The sequence below is a fragment of the Anas platyrhynchos genome, chromosome 14 (assembly GCF_047663525.1).
Source record: "Anas platyrhynchos isolate ZD024472 breed Pekin duck chromosome 14, IASCAAS_PekinDuck_T2T, whole genome shotgun sequence".
In the NCBI taxonomy this organism is placed as follows: Eukaryota; Metazoa; Chordata; class Aves; order Anseriformes; family Anatidae; genus Anas; species Anas platyrhynchos.
Genome location: NC_092600.1, coordinates 4,848,652 through 4,866,381, shown reverse-complemented (window position 1 = coordinate 4,866,381; position 17,730 = coordinate 4,848,652). Strand labels below are relative to the sequence as shown.

Below are 17,730 nucleotides of genomic sequence, written 5' to 3'. Positions count from 1 at the left end.
AAGGGCATTTTGGTTTGGGTTTTCCCCTTAAATCTGGTTTAGGGGGGGTTGTGCTTTCCTCCTGACCCACAGCACCCAGGGGAGGCTCTGCACGGGAGGGCTGCGGGGGCGAACTCCTTAGGGAGCTGACTGGGGGTGGAGATGAGTAAGAGGTGAGACACAGATGGGATCAAAGGCAATAGAATTGTCACCTAATTCCAACTAGATACCCAGAAGCCAAAGCCCAGAAATTCACTTGCTGCTCTTGCAGTCTCATCCATGTGGATCTCAGCAAAGTGCCCCAGCCGGTGCAAGGAGTGGATAGGAAAGGGGAGAGAGCCAGCCCATGTCCAAAGGCGATCATTGCTATTGAGCTGGGAGAATATTGCAGCGAAGTGTTCTTTCCCCACCTTTTCCTTCTCCTGGTTCTTTTCCCATCTGATTCTTTTGTGTTTGTAAGTTGCGCAGCTTCGTTATATTGCTCATTTAACCATTTCCAGCAGTATTGGGATTGACAGGTTGAGCTTTCTGCAATCACACAACTTGGCGGACTGTAAATTGAATGTTTTATGAACTGTTGAAAAGGTGAAAAGAAAGTTACATCTGCTACCAGCTTCCTAATTGCATCAGCATCAAATGCATTATGAGTTTGTTAATGCCAGGTACTCCTGCTGGAAAAATATTTACAACCATGGCCTTGACAAGTGGAAGCAATTACTTTGTGGTGGTTTTTCTTTTGTTCTCTGAAACATCAGAGTTCTCTCTCTCCTCTTTCCTCTGCTTTGCTCCCTACAAAAGAAATAGAAAAAAAAATGTGAATTTTAATTTACCGTGATTATCTTCCAAAGTTTGGTGGTGTTTGTTTTTTTGACTGCAAAGATGAATAGTTGGAAAATTACTGAAATTAATGTAAAGGAAAATGAGCATGTGTTACTGAAGTCTCTGCTGAGCCCAGCGGTGTGTAGGGCTTGGATGACAGCAGCAGTTAGGTAGTGAGGCAGATGAGACCCTTGCACAGAAGCTGTATCTCCCTCACCTCCTGGTGCATCCAGCAGAAGGGTTCCCGAAGCTCTGTGTTACAGTAATCCTACCCAAACCCACTCGGACAAAGACTCGTTTTCCTACAGAGCTCACCTAGGAAAGATTCATTTTAAAACGACTCTGAATTTCTGGATTTTTCTGCTGGTGAAGAACCTTGCTTTTGTTAGAAGCACTGAGCTTTGGATCCCACGGATCCTAATGGGCGTGCTGCCACTGCTCCCTGCCCTGGTTTGGCAATACACCGTGGGATCATCATTGTTTAGAGGTAGGTATGTGGGCACCTGTAGGAGACAGTTAGTCTCTGCTTGGCTGGACACAGCAGGGGATGTGTTCCCGTGGTGCTGGAGTCCCACAGTATTTGGGACACCACAGTTAAGCTGATTGCCACCAAGGAGGCATTGGGAGCTCTAAACCTGAGACATAAATGCTGGTGTTTACACCTGACAATTAGCACCACATGAAAGCTGGCATAATGAGCCTACAAGAGCATCTCCGGTCTAATTTTGAAGCTGGGTGTCTGTCGTTCTCAGCCATCATTGATAAAGTGTCTTCATGCCAACCTGTGCATCTGCAGACAGACAGCTCCGTGTGGCTCTGGGATCTGCCTTCAGGCTGCCTGTGAAATTGTCATCGGGGACAACTCTTGAAGCAGAGCAAATCCTTCAGCAAAGCTCTTCCAGAGAGTGTCACGTGGAGATACCAGCAATGGTTGGATAATAGGTTTGACTACTAAAGCTGGCCAGGAATTCTCCTGGAAGATTTTCTTTTTTTCTTTTTCTTTTTTTTTCTCTTTTTTTCAAAAAAAAAAATCAATGTGAACCATCTTCATTTCCTTGAACTCTTTGTCTTTTGGTGAAAGCTTGCTTGATAGAGACTTCTGCAGGACTGAGATGGGATGCAAGACCTCTGCCACCTTTGTTCAGATGAGAATAAGAACCACTCCACCTTGCTCTAGGTCAGGGATGTTTGTTCAAGTCTGTGCCTTGCCAGATTATGCATGACCTCGGGTCTCCTATACCTTGGTGAGTGCCTGCCTGTGCTCACTGAGCACTGCCTCACGTGTCCTGTGTCCTTGCAAGGAGGACCCTGCTGTCACAGCCAGGAAAGAGAACGGATCTAAAGCCTTCCTGACGGCACAGGCGGACACCCCAGCCTCCACACCTTCCCTTCCCATCCTCTCTGGCTCCTGTAATTCTGGTGGGAGATCTTCAAAAGCTTGTGCCTTTCATCCCTGAAGTGGGAAGGGTTTTATTTATTTTGGTAATCTGAAAGTTAAGTGGGTGGGAAGATAAGGCTGCAGCCCCACTGTTTGTCACATGGGCCCAGCTCTTGTTTCCCCTTGAGAGGAGCAGAGCAGATGGAAGGCAGAGATGAAATGAAGATCAAAAGTAAACAGTATGATTAAGTTTTTGATAAAAGGATAAAACACTTATCACATCAAAGCTGCTGAAAAACACATTAAACGTTTCCTGAACGTTTTGTGTCCACGCAAGCATTAACCGCACTTGCTACAGGGACGTTTGCGATGCCAGGCAGTGGAGTTGGAGAACGCTGCTGGGGTATTTACCTTGCAGTGGAGTTGCAGAACACTGCTCAGGTATTTACCTCTGTGGCCCTGCTGTGGTCACCAGCTGGCAGGAGGCAGGCAGAGCTGGCAGCCTCTCAGCCCTTTCTCCAAGTCATGCCCTGCTCATTTTTCCAGGTGGGTGCTGCTTTCCCAAAGGTTTTAAGACACTTTTACCTGCAGATCGGTGCGGAGTTTGTGGGTGGCTTCTCTCCCAAGCACTGGTGATTGGCTCCTTGTTTTGGCTCAATGAATCAAGTCCTTAAATATTTTGTGTAAACAGCACAATTTGTAGTGAGAAGTGTCTGTGGGCTAGCTGCTTTCATCAGTGTGTTGAAATATGGTGGAGTCTGGGGCTGCCTCTGGGATGTTATTTCCAGATAAAGTAGAAAAAGGGTTTTATACCCAACATGGACTTTTTTTTTACAAATATTTTATGATCTGGATTTTTTACTTGTTATGGTTTATACTAAAAAGGAAGGTTTCACTCCCTCATGTGATATTCTCTCCGTAGTTAAAATATAGCCAAGAAATGGGGAAAGACTGCACTGGTTTGAGAGAGACGTATCAGAATCACAGAGAAGTTGATCAGAAGAGACCTCTTTTGTGGTCTCTGGTCCAGGCTCCTCCAATCCTCTGAGCAGGATTAACTGCAAACTTTGCTCTGGGTGCTTGGAGCCTCGTCTGTCTGAGTTCTGAAAATCTCCCGGGATGGAGACTGAACATCCTCCTCCCCAGCTCCTTGTTCCAGTTGCAGGCTGCACTCAGGAGGATTTTCTCTTAGTCCAGCAGGAGTTTCCCTCCTGCAGCCTGTGGTTGGTGCCTTTCAGCTTGCTGTACTCCTGAGAGGGGCTGGCTCTGCCTACACTGGCTCTGCTTTGGGAAAGACCGCTTTGGAAGCTGCATGAACAGAAAAAGGAACAAGGTGTGGCCAGCAGGAAAGTCACCGTCCTAAACGCCTGTCTGCAGAATACCAGCATTAGTTCTTACCAAAATGGGGAATGCAGGGGGTTTTGGTTTCTGGAGAGTTGGTCTTCATCCGGCTCTGAGGGTAACAGTGTCAGACAACAGTGAGCCAAAAGCCACGAAGCTAAACCTTCAGGTTTACAACAAAGGCAAGTCATATATGCCAGAGGTGTCACTGCCTCAGCAACGTTTGTGCAGCTGGTTTTATTCAGTTCAAAAAAGAAAAGATAACTTTTAAAAAAGTATTACGATGCATTTCAGCGAGATTTCTCTTGTAATGAGATGCAAAAGTTCAGGCAATATCCTGTTTAGATATGTTTCTATTTGATAATAAAAAGTGGCGCTGACAGTGAGGGATTGCACCGCATAAATCATTACTTTGGGTTTTGTTTTACACCGAGGCCGGGATGTGCCCTGTAAGTTCGCAGCTGGTTTAACTTTTTCTTTTTGTCGCCTAGACAGCTATATGTCCGTAAGATTTATTTCTTGATCTATATGGACATGTAATCTTTCTTGGGATTATTGCCATAGAAACAAGATGTAACACGGAGCGTGGTGGAAGTAACAAATGGGATTTGGCAGTCTCTCCCATTTACTACACGGCGCCTGAGCTGTGTACAAAAAGCAGCAATTACTTGCTCTCAAAGCCTTATTAACAGGCACATCTGCACGATCATTAAAACTGGATACTTCAACTTTCCTTCTGCCTGGGATGACATTGAGACGTTACGGTCCTTACACTAAAATCCCCGCCACCTCCTTTGGGGTGCAGTTGAGGCAGGGATTTGTTCCCCAGCCCTGCTCCCGGCCTCCCAGACGATGCCGTAACCCCGATACTGGCTCTGGGGGAACGATCCCTCCTTTGAAGGGGGAAGCCACCCCGGTTTTGCTCGTACAGCCTGATCTCCTGCTGTGCTGGGGCGCAGCTCCCGGCATCTCCTGGGGCATCGCAGCCGGCCTGGCTTACAGGCGCTGCCTTCCCCTTCTCACTGCTCAGCATCGCTCCGAGCTGGCAGCTCACAGCAGCCTGAGCCTGGGGGAGTAGCTGGGTTGTGCCGGGCTGAGAGGTGCTTCTGTGTGCAGGGCTCTTCGGAGGAGTAACTACGAAGTGCCGTGCATGGGACTGAAGCTGAGCCGGCTGCCAGAGGCCCAGCGCGCCCTGTGAGCGTGAGGGAGAAACGTGAGGTCTGTAAGCCAAAGCCACGGGGCAGCTCTGGAAGTTGTGTGGGATGGTAAAGAGGCAGAAAACGAGATGGAGCAGGGTGAAGGAAACGGCAGAGAAGGATGCCAGAAAATAAGGTGTATCCGGTGAGTGCCTGAGGCCGAGCAGCAGCAGGCAGGACGAGCTGTCACAGCAGGCAGTGTCAGCCCGTGGCCCTGTGCCTCCCTGCGTGGGAGGTGGATGCTGGCCCTGCAGGCCATGGGGTGCAGATCCTGCTCTTCCAGCAGGCAGAGGTTATGCTTAGGAGGGAGAGCTGCAGTCCTGGGAGATGTTTTGTAGCCGCTCAGGGGAGCAGAGGTTGGCTCAAGGACTCCTCCCTTTTGTCATCTCTTTCCCATCCTCCCTCTTGTCGAGTTAAATCAAATTTTGAAGCCAATCGTCAGGTCACAGGGGGTTTGTGTGTTCAAAGAACCTTGTTCTGGATGATGCATTTGCTGACCTGGGAGTGAGTGCACGCTGTCCTTGTCCCAGCCCCTGTCCTGCAGCCCAGCCTCTAGCCGAGAGCAGAGCTTTGGGGGGGCATTTCAGAGACAGCTGGAGATGCTTTAAAGCCCTCAGGGCAAAATCTGTCCTCTCCCTGCACCAACTCAGAAACAAAAAACTACTTTGCTGAACAGAAGAAACGCTTAAAGCTGATTGTAAACCACAAAATTGAGGTAGAGCCCAGAATGCAACCCGGACAGCCCAGAGAACTGACATACAGGGAGCTTGAAACTGGGCTACGTGCTATGAGTTTGCCTGGCCTCGTTTTCAAAGGTGCTGAGGACTCTGCAGCTCTAGTGAAGCTGATGGCTGCTCAGGATCTTTCTGAAGCATATACTTAGTACCTAAGTATAGATCTGGGGCTGACTAGCTTCAGGCTCCAAAAACAGTGCAGGTGTCTGCCTTCTTCCTCTTCCTTGTTCCTCTCTTCTTTGCCCTTTAATCCCTTTATCAACTCCCACATTCTCTGTTTCTCCAACGCTTTCTATTTTTCCATCCTCCTGCATTTGATTTCTGCTCCTGCTGCTATCACTTGCTCACTCTGATGGCTCTCCTGTCCCATAGGAGCCACGGAGCATTTCACAAGGCTCTTCCTGAGCCAAACCCAGGCTGGCACCCCCTTTTCTCTCCCTCTCATCCTAAATCCAAAGGTGTAAATCAAAACATTTTCCTGTGTATTTCCCATTGCAGGTGTGATCTGCCAATGACAACTCTAAAAGATGATATAATGAAGAGTGAATGTGAAAAGGAAGCTCTCATTATTAGCTTCTGGTTTTCAAACCAACCTGAAGACAGCTGTGTCGGTGAACCTGAAGGGTCTTTGCCTGATGTGAGCTTTTCTCTGTTGCAGGAAGGCATGCCCCAAACGCTGACTTCTACCAGTATGTTTACCCCATGTAGCTTCAGCCCTCATCTACATACTGCAAAAGAAGATGAACAAGGAGGACTGATCTTCCAGGATGGAAACCTTACCTCAGCATCTCTGGATGCTCTAATCCAGCATCTCATACCTACCACTGATTACTACCCTGAAGTAAGCCATTCACAGTACAATAAACAGTTTATTTTTGATGAATTGGGACTGTGCTTTATGCAAAAGTGCAAATGTCTTCAATTTTGAATTAAGAGGGTTTATGTAAAGGCTGGGTATGTAAATGAATTGCTTTAAATGCTGTTTTACTGTTCTGCATTTGTTTCCATGAAAAAGTAGATCCCAAAGTTGATGCTGCCTGTAAGTGAGAGAACAGGGCAGGGGGAGAAGCTGTGGCGATGATGAATTAGTGATTTATCGGTAGGAGCACTGCAAAAATAGCAGAGCATCCCAGGGAGATTTAGATGAAGACTGAAGCAAAAAACTTCAAACCCGAACTGGCATTAAATTAGCTGAATTTCAGGAGCTGCTGAAGTCATCCAGGTTTCACTGCAGGTACGAAACAGTCCCTCAGTGAGAACAGAAACGCTGCTTCTGGTGGCTTCTTAATTTACCTGGGGTTATGATCACAGCGACTTTGCAGTCACTGGACAGCAGGATCCGGACCATAATCCTCTCTCCATCAGTGAATATTCAATGTTTCTCCATCAGCAGTGTGAGGATTTGAACTGTGAGCAGGTTTATGGTCCTGAAAGCCATTGACTTCACTGGATTTTGCACATACTCAGTGGAATTCATCACAGAATTTTACTGGAAGACTTTCAAGTACTAATACGTCTCTGCGGAAAGGCTTGTGTTTCAAAGCACCGGAGCAGCATTGACTTCTGGGCAGTTCAGAGAATTCCTAAAGTTATCAATGCAGAGCAGACAGCGTGTTTTAAATTACCCGCAGCTCCGTTTCTGATCAGCTAAAAATAAGTAATAAAGAAACATGTTAATTAAAAAAGAACAGAAAGGCAATAAAAATAGGTAATGGCCAGATTAGTCTGTGAGATTTTCATTAAGGAATGTGTGATAGGAAATACTGCACCCGCTGCTCAGGAGCATGGCGAGGTCTGGGGGAAAGAAGATAATCCAGGCACCAGGGCGGGTTGGGAAGCAAATGACTGAGGATCCATGCGTATATTTTAATTTCACTGCAGAAATGCTTTAAATAATCCAAGGATTTATCCAACAGGCCTGCTTCCTTCAGGTTTACAGATGTGAGGCTGCATGTGGTGTAGTTTAGCTGGTAGAAATGTATTTTGGGGAGTTGGGAGAATAAATGAAATGTTCCCTGAAGGAGGCAGAGTGAGACCTTCAGGGCAGTAACCAAATGTGATTCATGTAGGGGTTTCTGAGCTCGCAGCCCAGTACAGCACTGGGATGCCTGAGTTTACACGATCAGCTTCCAGTGGTCTCTGTGCATTCCTGGTGGTGCTGTCTCCAATACCTGGGCCAGCTCCTGTAGAGAAACCTACACACAGTCTTCGTTGCACCTTTGCACAGGGTTTGGGCAAGCAAAGTTTGGACATGGATGCTGTGGAGGTAGGAGCTACCGCTGCCTCCTGTGCCCACTGCAACCAATTCTGTTTGTAGGGGCCAGGAATCGATGGCTTTTAGACACACAGCTCTGTTCTGTCTGTGCCAGTGGGAATAAAACCATGGAGTTCAGGGCTTTTATGACTAATATTACCCACTGAGTGGCTGGCTTACAGCAGGTGTGCTTGACTTTCTTCCACAGAAAGCCTACATCTTTACATTCCTGCTGAGTTCCAGACTCTTCATCGAACCCCATGAGCTTTTGTCCCGAGTTTGTCACAAGTGCATTGAGCAGCAGCGGCTGGATGACCCCGTGCTGGACAAGGTTAGTCCATCGTTACATCAGAAGAATGTGAGGCATTTTCAACAGACAGAGTTCTGGGGCTCTGGTTTGTGGCTTTGCCTCCCTTTGGATTGAATGAAACTTTTTCCTAAGTGTGACAGTTGTTGTTGAGATCCTGACACTGAGGCATCTTAGTACCCATGTCCCAGAGCAGCGCTCCAGCCACTAATCACTTCAGATCTTCTAATTTTCCTTTCCCACTGTCTCAGCCTTCCCAGGTGACTTTCCTTCCTAACTTCTTTAAGGCTTTGAAGCCTGCAGGATGCCAGGAGGTAGGACATAAACCTCACACACTGTCAATTGCAGGTGGCGGCACACTGCTCCCTCTCCCATTTTTACTTAATGCATCTGACCTTTTTATTTCGTGCTTCTGGTACAGTATGTAACAGTTCCCTTTGGCCTTACCTGTCACTGTGAACGCCACGTACCAGCGTGCAGCTACCCACTAACCTCCCGCTGCCAGCACTGACAGATTGTCTGCACAGCCGTGCTGCAGAGCGGCGCTGTCTGGCACACCAGGAGCGAGCTGAAGCAGTACTGAGGCTGTGACAAGCTGACAGAATGAGCAAATCCAAGCTGTTAGTGCGTCACTGCTCCTCCTGTTTTGCCCTAGCGACTCTGCAGACCAGTACAGTGTTTACCAACACGCTTGCATTTTCTGGCAGTCCCACAGGCACTGTGATACAGCTGGATCCCACTGGATCGCATTGAGAGTCTCAGTGCATGATGGAGGACCTCTCCGGTACGCTACCTGGAGCAGGAGATGAATCTTGAGTGCAGTGGAGAGGAGAAGAACACGCACCAGTTGCAATTTTCCAAAAAAAGAACCCAAAATTCTGGCATGATTTTCAGGATTAGCTTTCCCAGCTTTGAAACACGATGTTTTTGGCATCAGTGTTCAATCACCAACATCTGAGTGTGCGTGCTTCTTTTGGCCTGTGAAAACCTGAGCAACTGGTTGCATGAGGAGCAGGAGCTATGCCTTCACTGCACGGTACAATCAGCCAGACTGCATAGAAGTCCGGCATTTAGGTTGCACATACAATGTGAGTTGGAAATACCTGTGTGAGGTGCAGCATGCAGAACAGTTTTTCTGAGGTATGATGGATTCTGTTCTCTGATGCTATGCCAGATGCAAATTTAGGAGGATTAAAAATGTGAGCATTCCAAAGTTTTGCTGCTTATTAAACCTTGCAAAATATGAGAAACATGATCTTATTATGATCTCAAATCTGTCTAAAGTGAATCTGCATTTTGGATGTTCCTGTAGTAATGCACAGTTGGTGGGACAGCTGATTTTGTGTTACTGAGAGTGGGGCTGACTTTGAAACTGCACATCAGTGACCTCCCATCCCCTGAGCCATGTCCTCTGACTTGTACCACGTCCTCTCCTTCCACTCGTAATAGCAGTTTATACAGCTGGAGCAAATGTCTCCCCAGACCTTTGTAGTTTCCAATAAAGCTTTCCCTTTAGCAGCCACCTGCTGGTCTTTGAGCATGAGCTTAATGCTAGCTGACAGCAGTTATTTTTAGAGATGTGGTTCATTGAAACCTGTTGTTGGTGGAAAGCTGAAATACGCGTTTCAACCACCTTGGTTGAAAAGCAGGGAGCTCTAGAGTATAATTTTTCCTGATTACAGGGTACACTTTAGCTACAGTACGTAAGATGCAAAAGAAGGCTGTTTGTTTGGGTCTGTGTTTTCTGTAAATAAAAATGCAGTTTGTTGTTTAACGCAATTTCCTTTTCCCATGTTCTTGGATAATGGAGGATGAAAGCTTTGGAAGCAGCTGCACTGGCAGTCTGTTGAGATAATGCTAAGGCACCAATTGTGCTGTTCCCCATATTTCCCTCCTTGTTCTGTATCATCCCGACTATTCTGCTGCTGCATCCTCAGATAAATCTACACCCAAAGCAGTGGGCACCAGCTGTGTGTTCTGTTAGTGGGTGTCCTTATCCTGTCATGACCTTGAGCTCATGTGGGAAGAGCACAACGTTGTCAGTAGTCCAGGTAAAGTTACTAAGGGCTGTTCTTCCTCATATTACATATGCCACCGGTCACTAAGCAGTTTTTTCATCCTCACAGAAAGGAAAGAAGCAAAAGACTCACCACTTTGTTGGGCAAGAGATACATGATAATCAATTTTTTCGGGAAAGGATGAAAGCATAAGAGGGCTGTAAGTTCAAAGGAGAAGAACACATGGTTCAAATCAACCAAAAGGCCAGTTGGTTTCAAAAAAGGTACAAAGGTTGCACCCACAAAATGTCCAGCCAACTACAAAGTGGCCAATTGCATGTGCAGAATACTTAAATCTGCATGTAAACCAGGTTGTTGCGCATGCATCTAAGTCCTGGTATATTTGCATGCCAAAATGTGTCATTTGTGCAACATGCCATTAGTTTGCATGTGTGCAGATTTTGCAGGTGCAACTCTAAGTGTCTTCTTTGAAAATCTGGCCCCACATTCGGTAAGATATGTATTTGCTGGGACTTTAAAGAATAAACCCATTTCAATCCCTGTGCATCATTCTGGTTTCCATTTCAGGCACGAATCAGAAAATTCGGACCCAAAATCTTACAGTTGCTGACAGAGTGGACAGAAACATTCCCGTATGACTTTCAGGAAGAGCGGATGATCGGCCATCTGAAAGACATGATTCACAGGATAGCCCCATGTGATGAGGTGAGGACGGCTGACTTGTGACACTGTGTGGAAGAGTTCGGTTCATTTTCCCACATGGTTCTTCCTTTTCCTCCTGATGTTTGCCACTTTTCTAGGAACTCTGCCTTGGAACTCTCACGGTTTTGTTCTCCTCTAGTGGTTAAAACCTGTAGTAGCTTCCCTGAAAGCCACATCTCTTGGTGTAGGTACTCCTTTGGTAGTAACACAGGGAAACATCAGAGTAATCAATGGGACTCATCTACTGCATATTCCTCATTTACAGACGGGAGATCTGATAGATAGCATAGACTGAAAGTGGTGCTTAGAATTCAAATAGCAACAGAGGTGTGATCTCCCAAATTATAGCCTAGCAGAGGAGTGAAATATCATGACCATCCTGCCCAAGCAATGGCTTAGGGAGCACTTCAGGATGTTTAATTTAGTGATGGTGGAGTGGAACAAGCATCTCATCATCAATTGACAGTATGGAACTAAAAAAAGATGATAAGTTGCTTAAAGGTGCCTGAAAGGCTTCCTATCTCTAAGTGAGTGGTTGTGAAAGTAGAACCATTTTTCATTCCTTACCTTACATGTCTTCAATCTGGTAACTGTCTTGAAACAATCTTTGCATTTTCTCATCTTTTTCATTAGTGAATCTAACAAGGGTTCAATTTGCACACTTCTGTCCTGCGTGAAGGAGTTCACAGGCCCTGTGCTTGAGCTGGTTGATATGGTAAAGCTGGCACCCGGACGGAAGGCAGACAGTCACAGAACGGCAGACAATGCCACTGGGATCCCCATCAAAGTCCATATATCTGTGGGCCAAAATGTAGCTCCTGTTGAATCCTGTCTGTTTTGCTGATACAGCGAGATTGCAAGGGACAGTTCCTACCTTTAACAAAAATAAAAATGGTTATGGGCATGTAGCTTCTCTGGGTGTATAAAAGTGGCAGAAGACAGCAGTTTATTGCCCTCTGGGCAGAAAATCAGCCTATATAGTTACGTGGTCTTGGTGTTCAATTACATGAGCTGCGTGTGGCAGAGCAGGACACAGTCAACAGCACATCTGTGAGGCCTGCTTCCAAATTCAGGTGGGTGAACTCCGTAAATTAATTCAGAAACATTAAAAGTACCGCAAAGTCCATGAAAATAACAAGGATAAGAGTAAATAGCGCATAGAGAGTTTCTAATTACTTCTAGGTTAACCATGGGATGTGGAAGGACTCGGTCCCCCTCCAGCACCAGGGTCAGGCCACAGATGTGTGCAACTCAGTGTAACAAGAGGCACGATGCCCATTAGGGCAAGAGAGGGAGGGTGGAGAGAAAAAGAGAAAAAATCAGTGGAGTTGCAGCAAAACAGAAATTAAATTGAGCCCTCCTACCCACATGAAACAAGAGAAATGGAAACAGCTGCTCTTGGGCTGGGCTGGCATCACAGCTGGCACTTTTGGGCGGCTCTCGGCTGGCACAGCTCGGCTGGACCAGCCTGCGGGAGAGATGGGGTGGGAAGGGGAAGTTGTGTGACACTTCTCTGGAGGTGAAGGAAACAAAAAGGGCTCCCAGAAGGGACCCAAATCCATTGAGCTGAGAGTCAAAATTCTTCTTCAAGGGAAACAAGCAATGAGCTTGCTCCTGCCAACCGCCAAGAAAGGCACCAGCATCTGAACTGTACAGACTTACCAACATCATGTCTACATGTACTGGAAAGAAGCAACCAGCCAACGGGGCAGACAGCAGGGATTTAACGGGTGTGGAGAAAACCGTTTTAAAAGGCAGCTGCTTTGTGCTAAGTACCTGCCCCGGTAAAGAGAAGTAAATGGTACAAATCAACCTTCTGCATACAAAGCAGTAATTTATTTGCCTAACCTGGGCAGATGCTGTGCACCTTTGCTTTGGAGCATGCACAGATGAGCAATGACGTTCTTGGGTGCTCTGGGGGGCCTCAGACTGGATTAGGTTCAAATCATTGTTTTTCAAATACTACTAGGAACTATAATTGCAAGTAATTATGCCTGAGCGAAATCAATAATTAATTTAAGGAACAGCTCGTATCCTGCAGATGCAAATTTCTTTTTTTTTTAAGGGGCAGCACGAAAGAGTGGTGGTGCCCATTAGTTGTTTGGAAAAAAAAGTTGTTCCCATGGCGGATGAGAGAAATTAAAGATTGAAAGATTTGTGAGGTCATCTAGTCCATGTAGGTTAATGCAGGATTTTCCCCCGCAGTGTGTGCTTCTGTCCTTTGTGTCGTCCAGAGGCTCCGTGATGTGCTTAGGAAGGTGTCCATGCTGAGAAGCATTTCTTACTAAGTGCTGTGATTTGCATTTAGAGTTGGAAATTTTAATTAAAATTTGAGCTCCTAAGCCACCTGCTGAGGCCTGCCATCTTCAGAGTAACTTTCCCAGTAAAGAATGAAACATTTTCTTTAAATATTAAACAGTAGCAGGCTTCTTTTGACTGTTAATGTGGCAATGAAGTGAAATAGGTTGACAGAGTCCCACACGCCGCTCCTGTTCAAGGGGGGTCACTTGGTGGCAAGGTAATTATCAGCATGTTGAAGGTAATGAACAATGTTGTTTTCACCTACCGAACATAGTTTAAAGGAGGCAGGAAATACTTTTAAAAGGGCAAAAGCAGTTTTTAATTTTATTTATTTATTTCTTCCCTAATACAGGAAAAGGTTTCTGGGTGAGTCTCTCAAGAGCTCTCTTCTATGAATAATCTTTTTTATGTCCACTAACTCTTATTTCATTATGTTATCTGGTTGGCTTACCCAAATCTTTGTCTATTGTTGCCTATATCAATTTTTTTGTGCTGTGTTCCCTATGATGCTAGATGAAACTAGATCTCTTGATGATGGTGTATTGAAAGACTTGCTAAATATTCATGTCTTTCAACGAATTCTGCTGCTTTTTGGCTTTTCATCCAAACAGTGAAGACTGATACTGCACAGACATGGCTGAGCAAAGATTTCTCATCCAAACTCCTTTTGGAAAGCAAAGTTGGTTTTCAGCTTTTTTTTTTTTTTTTTTTTTCTTTAGCCGAATGCTTTATACTCTCTAGAAAAGTTTGGTTTCAGAGATTAATTTCCATGTTTTCAAAACATGTTCACAAAATGTCAAAATACGTCACTACTAGATTTTCTACTAAAAATAATCTTCTATTCATAGACCTTGGTAGGCTATTCTGAGTTTGGCAAACATACCTGGATGTAAGCTGCAGAAATGTTTTGATGGCATTCAGTAGTTCAGGCCCAGAATGGTCTTTGCAAATCAAACGAGTGACCATCTGCTTGAGCCAGGACTTACATGAAGAAGACCAGAAGTCTCTTTTCCGTGGAGCTGGTGTATATCAGGAACAGATAAAAAGTGAAAGATGTTTTTTATTTTCTAAAAACTATTTCAATTATTTATTTTACATCTTCCTCACTCGATTTTCACTCCTCCTCTGTGATTTGCTTCTGAATGAAACCTGTGTTGATGTTCTTGAAGATGAGTCCCTCCTGCCTTCTAGGTACTTGCTTCGTTTTGGACTTAGCAGCTCTGGTTCGCAAAATAACCTGACTACAAACTGCTTCTCTGGCTGTTCTCCAGCCTGACTCAAAAGAACATCTTCCTTGCATGAAATGAGAGGTACCTCAGCAATGTGAAACCTCCTGCTAGAACTGTGTACACATTACAAAGCATTGCACAGAAGTTGAAGCACTTGGGATGTTCTGAGGGCTTCCAGCCTGAGACCTTAATGGGAACAGGGCAGAAGTAAGCATGTTATGGGGACACTGCTTCCAGTGGGCAGGTGGGATCCTGTGTCAGCAAGGAGAATACTGCCTCCAGTTTCTGCTACTTTGGTACTAGTCAGTGCCAAAAACTGAAGACTACCTGCAGTCTACAGAAGCCTGGAGAAGACAAAGGCTGTTTCTGATCCATGGGATTCAGGACTACTTCCCAAGCATGCACTTGGGCTGCGTGCAGCCTGGCCGTGGCACAGGTGTGTGTTGGCCTCCACGGGAAGGCACACGTGGGCCAAGTCCCTGTTGTGACAATAAAAACTGCATGGAGGGTGCCAAGGTGTACATCTGCTGCACAGTACAGATGTAACACGAGAGGGCTGTGTGCCAGCTCTGGTTTCACACTGGCATTTTACAAACTGATGTTACTGGCAACTTGACATCACTGAAATCTGCTGGGATGAAGGGAGAGGAGGTGTTCCACACGTGAGCAGCCAGAGAATGTCTCCACTGTGCAGCTTTGTGCTGGGGGAGCAGCTGATAACAGGCCAGCCTGAAAACTACTGCCCCAAGTGACTGTGCCCTCAGAAAGTCAGCGAGCACCCATCGCACCACTGCCTGGTGCTACTTCTCTGGCTGGGAAAGCAAATGAGGCAGTTCTTCCTGCAGAGGAACACCTCAGTACGATATATCCTCTGCTCCATGTGAAGCTTTAGCCCAAGGACTTTTACAATTAATCCTTGTCTTCAGAGCCCATCTACCATTTCTCTCATCTTTATAATGTCTGCGTATGTCAGTCATGAAGAATTGAATTTCTTTGTGCCCATCCTCCATGGCCAGCAGCTCCACTCTTTTTTTTTGTAAAGAGCTGCTCCAGCTCTGAGAGCAACCTGCACAACTTGGTAATGATCATCCCGCTGAGCACGTGGCCGTGCCTGGAATACGATATGAGCTTCCTTCAGTAGCAATTAACATTTTGGATATTAAATACTCAAAGCTATGCGGTGCTCAGACCACTTCAGCTGGGTAGCAAGTAACAGCGTGCTTCTGCTGCTCTCGGCTCAAAATGCTGGAGAGAATAGATTTGAAAACATTTCTTAGTCCCAATAAGTTAGAGTTGACCGGGAACTATTTACAGGTAGTTTTCAGCCAACATGTTGCTGACATAAAGGATGGGTACCAAATGCTGCTGTGCTCCAGAAAGCTGGAATAACTCCTGTTGCAGCATTACTTCTCTGATCCCAGCAGCACTGGTGTTGGCAGCAATGTGTGAGTGTTGGTGCCAGCCCAGCCCACCAGCCCTGCTCGCCTCTTCTCTAGGCTGCAGTCTGTTGCTGCAGCCCGGAGCACAGAGCTGTAATTAAGCCAACCGATTATTCGGGTAACCTGTTGCTGGCTTAGGAGGATTTTGCAGAAGGCAAAATTCAGCTTAAAAACACACCTTGGTCAAATGCTGTGAGTGGTTTACGTTCCTTTCTCTCCCTGTCTCTCCAGGCCTACTGGAAAAAGATGAATCAGCTTTTGCAGACCCTGAATCAGAAGCTTGCAACCCTCAGCCACGGGCAAGAAGGGATTGTCAAGATCAGTGCTGCTGTCTCTGATAAGCTGGTTGCCTTTAAAAGTAAACCACCATCAATTCAGAGAGAGATCCTGAGCGTCTGCAGTGACCCTTACACTCTGGCTCAGCAGCTGACACATGTGGAGCTGGTACGTAGGAATGGTTTCCAACTTCTGCAGGCAGAGATATTATTTTAAGCCATCAGCTGCTAAGTATTCCAGACACAACCAAAAAATGTCCGCACTGCTGCAGCACATCCCGTGCTGTATCATCACTGCAGCAGGAGGCAGGGTTTGATAGGTTAAGAGATGCTTGGGAAGCAAATGTATATCAGAGTGTTCCTGTGCATCTTGGGGCACGTCACTTTACCTTTTCAGCTTGCTTATTCATTAAACAAGTCTTAGTCCCAGGAAGGTCAAGAGGTTCCCCCTTCTGTAAGGTACTCGCTTTTAGCCCTAAAACCTGAAGGTGTTACTGAAATGGCTGATCATAAGCCATTTTATTAATTTGGAAGAAATGTTAACAATTCAAATCCATTCCTACAGATACATAAAAAATCTGAGTTGCCTGATACCTTTTTTTTCATTCTTCCCTTTGTTACTCTGTGCACAGACATCCAAGGGTGTGCAAATACCAAAAATGCTCCCCACTTCCACACAAAGTCCTGCTGTTTCCTCCTCAGACTGCAGTTCACTCTCCAACAGACTTCTGATGGTAAATGCAACAATCGCAGCACCAAGATCTTGGCCAGAGTGCTGTGCTGCACACCTTTCTCCCAGGTTCAGGTCCTCCCTGGGTGCTCACGGAAGAACATAAAACATTATTGCTGCCCTCTGCAGATCTTCAGATGTTTTAATAATTCCCTGATTGATTTTAATGGTTTTTGAGTGTCCTAAGATTAGGTTGTATGAATTCCAAAATATCTCCACTAAAATACTTTGTGACCTGTGACCTACTGAAAATGTGTTGTTTTTTTTTTGCTTTTTTGCTGTGGCTTCTCAGTAATGAGACATGTTTATTCTCATCTTCCTCTTTCTGCTGAAATAACTCTAATTGTTCTTATGAATTTTAATGTCTTGTGCTAGTTGGCTGTCTACCAGTTCAGCAACATCATTCAAAACTTACAGATAATGGGAATGTTTTACCAAGAGAAACAGAAGACTGGGATGCTTTCTTATTTCTTCTGTCTCTCTCATTTTCCCCTCTAATAGGAAAGGCTAAGTCACATTGGACCCGAGGAGTTTGTGCAGGCATTTGTACATAAAGACCCTCTGGATGGCACTAAGGTATGACTTGTCCACATACGAAGTATTTCCTGCAATAACTGTTTGTTCTGAGTGAACTGATGTGAGCTGAACCAATCCATAAAAGCAGGGCCTGGGACGTATATCAGCCAGGGCCAGGCCAGCTGGCAGAGCTGACTGCAAGGATGGGACCTGGTGGTAGATCTCTTGCTGGCAGGTCGTTGTCATTCCTTCCTTGTGAGAATACGTCCCAGCCAGAGACTGGCCTCCTTGCTGAAATTCTGACCCCTGGCTTCTCCTCCTAACCTGCTTTGGCCAGGGCAGAGGGCCTGTAGCTGTGCAGAACCAGGGGGTGTCTGCTGCTGGTGTTAGAGGCGTAAAGACTCTGGACATGAGGTAATGTGCACGGCGTGTGCCCAGACACCACAGCAGTGAGTCAGTGCGTCATGAATCAACAGCCTCTGCTCCCTGCACACAATAGCTTGGAACCCAAA

At 45.9% G+C, this 17,730-nt stretch overlaps 1 protein-coding gene across 4 annotated transcripts in view; it reads left to right on the top strand.

Moving 5' to 3' along the window:
* RASGEF1C (RasGEF domain family member 1C) overlaps nucleotides 1-17,730 on the top strand; it is a 74,593-nt gene that overhangs the window by 37,808 nt on the left and 19,055 nt on the right. For all 4 annotated transcript variants that reach the window (XM_027468433.3, XM_072044667.1, XM_027468432.3 and 1 more), the window contains 5 exons: nucleotides 6,106-6,288; nucleotides 7,910-8,032; nucleotides 10,594-10,731; nucleotides 15,929-16,141; nucleotides 17,204-17,278. In XM_027468433.3, the coding sequence (XP_027324234.1) occupies nucleotides 6,112-6,288; nucleotides 7,910-8,032; nucleotides 10,594-10,731; nucleotides 15,929-16,141; nucleotides 17,204-17,278 (726 nt within the window). In that variant the 5' untranslated portion in view covers nucleotides 6,106-6,111. The remainder of the gene's footprint in view (nucleotides 1-6,105; nucleotides 6,289-7,909; nucleotides 8,033-10,593; nucleotides 10,732-15,928; nucleotides 16,142-17,203; nucleotides 17,279-17,730) is intronic.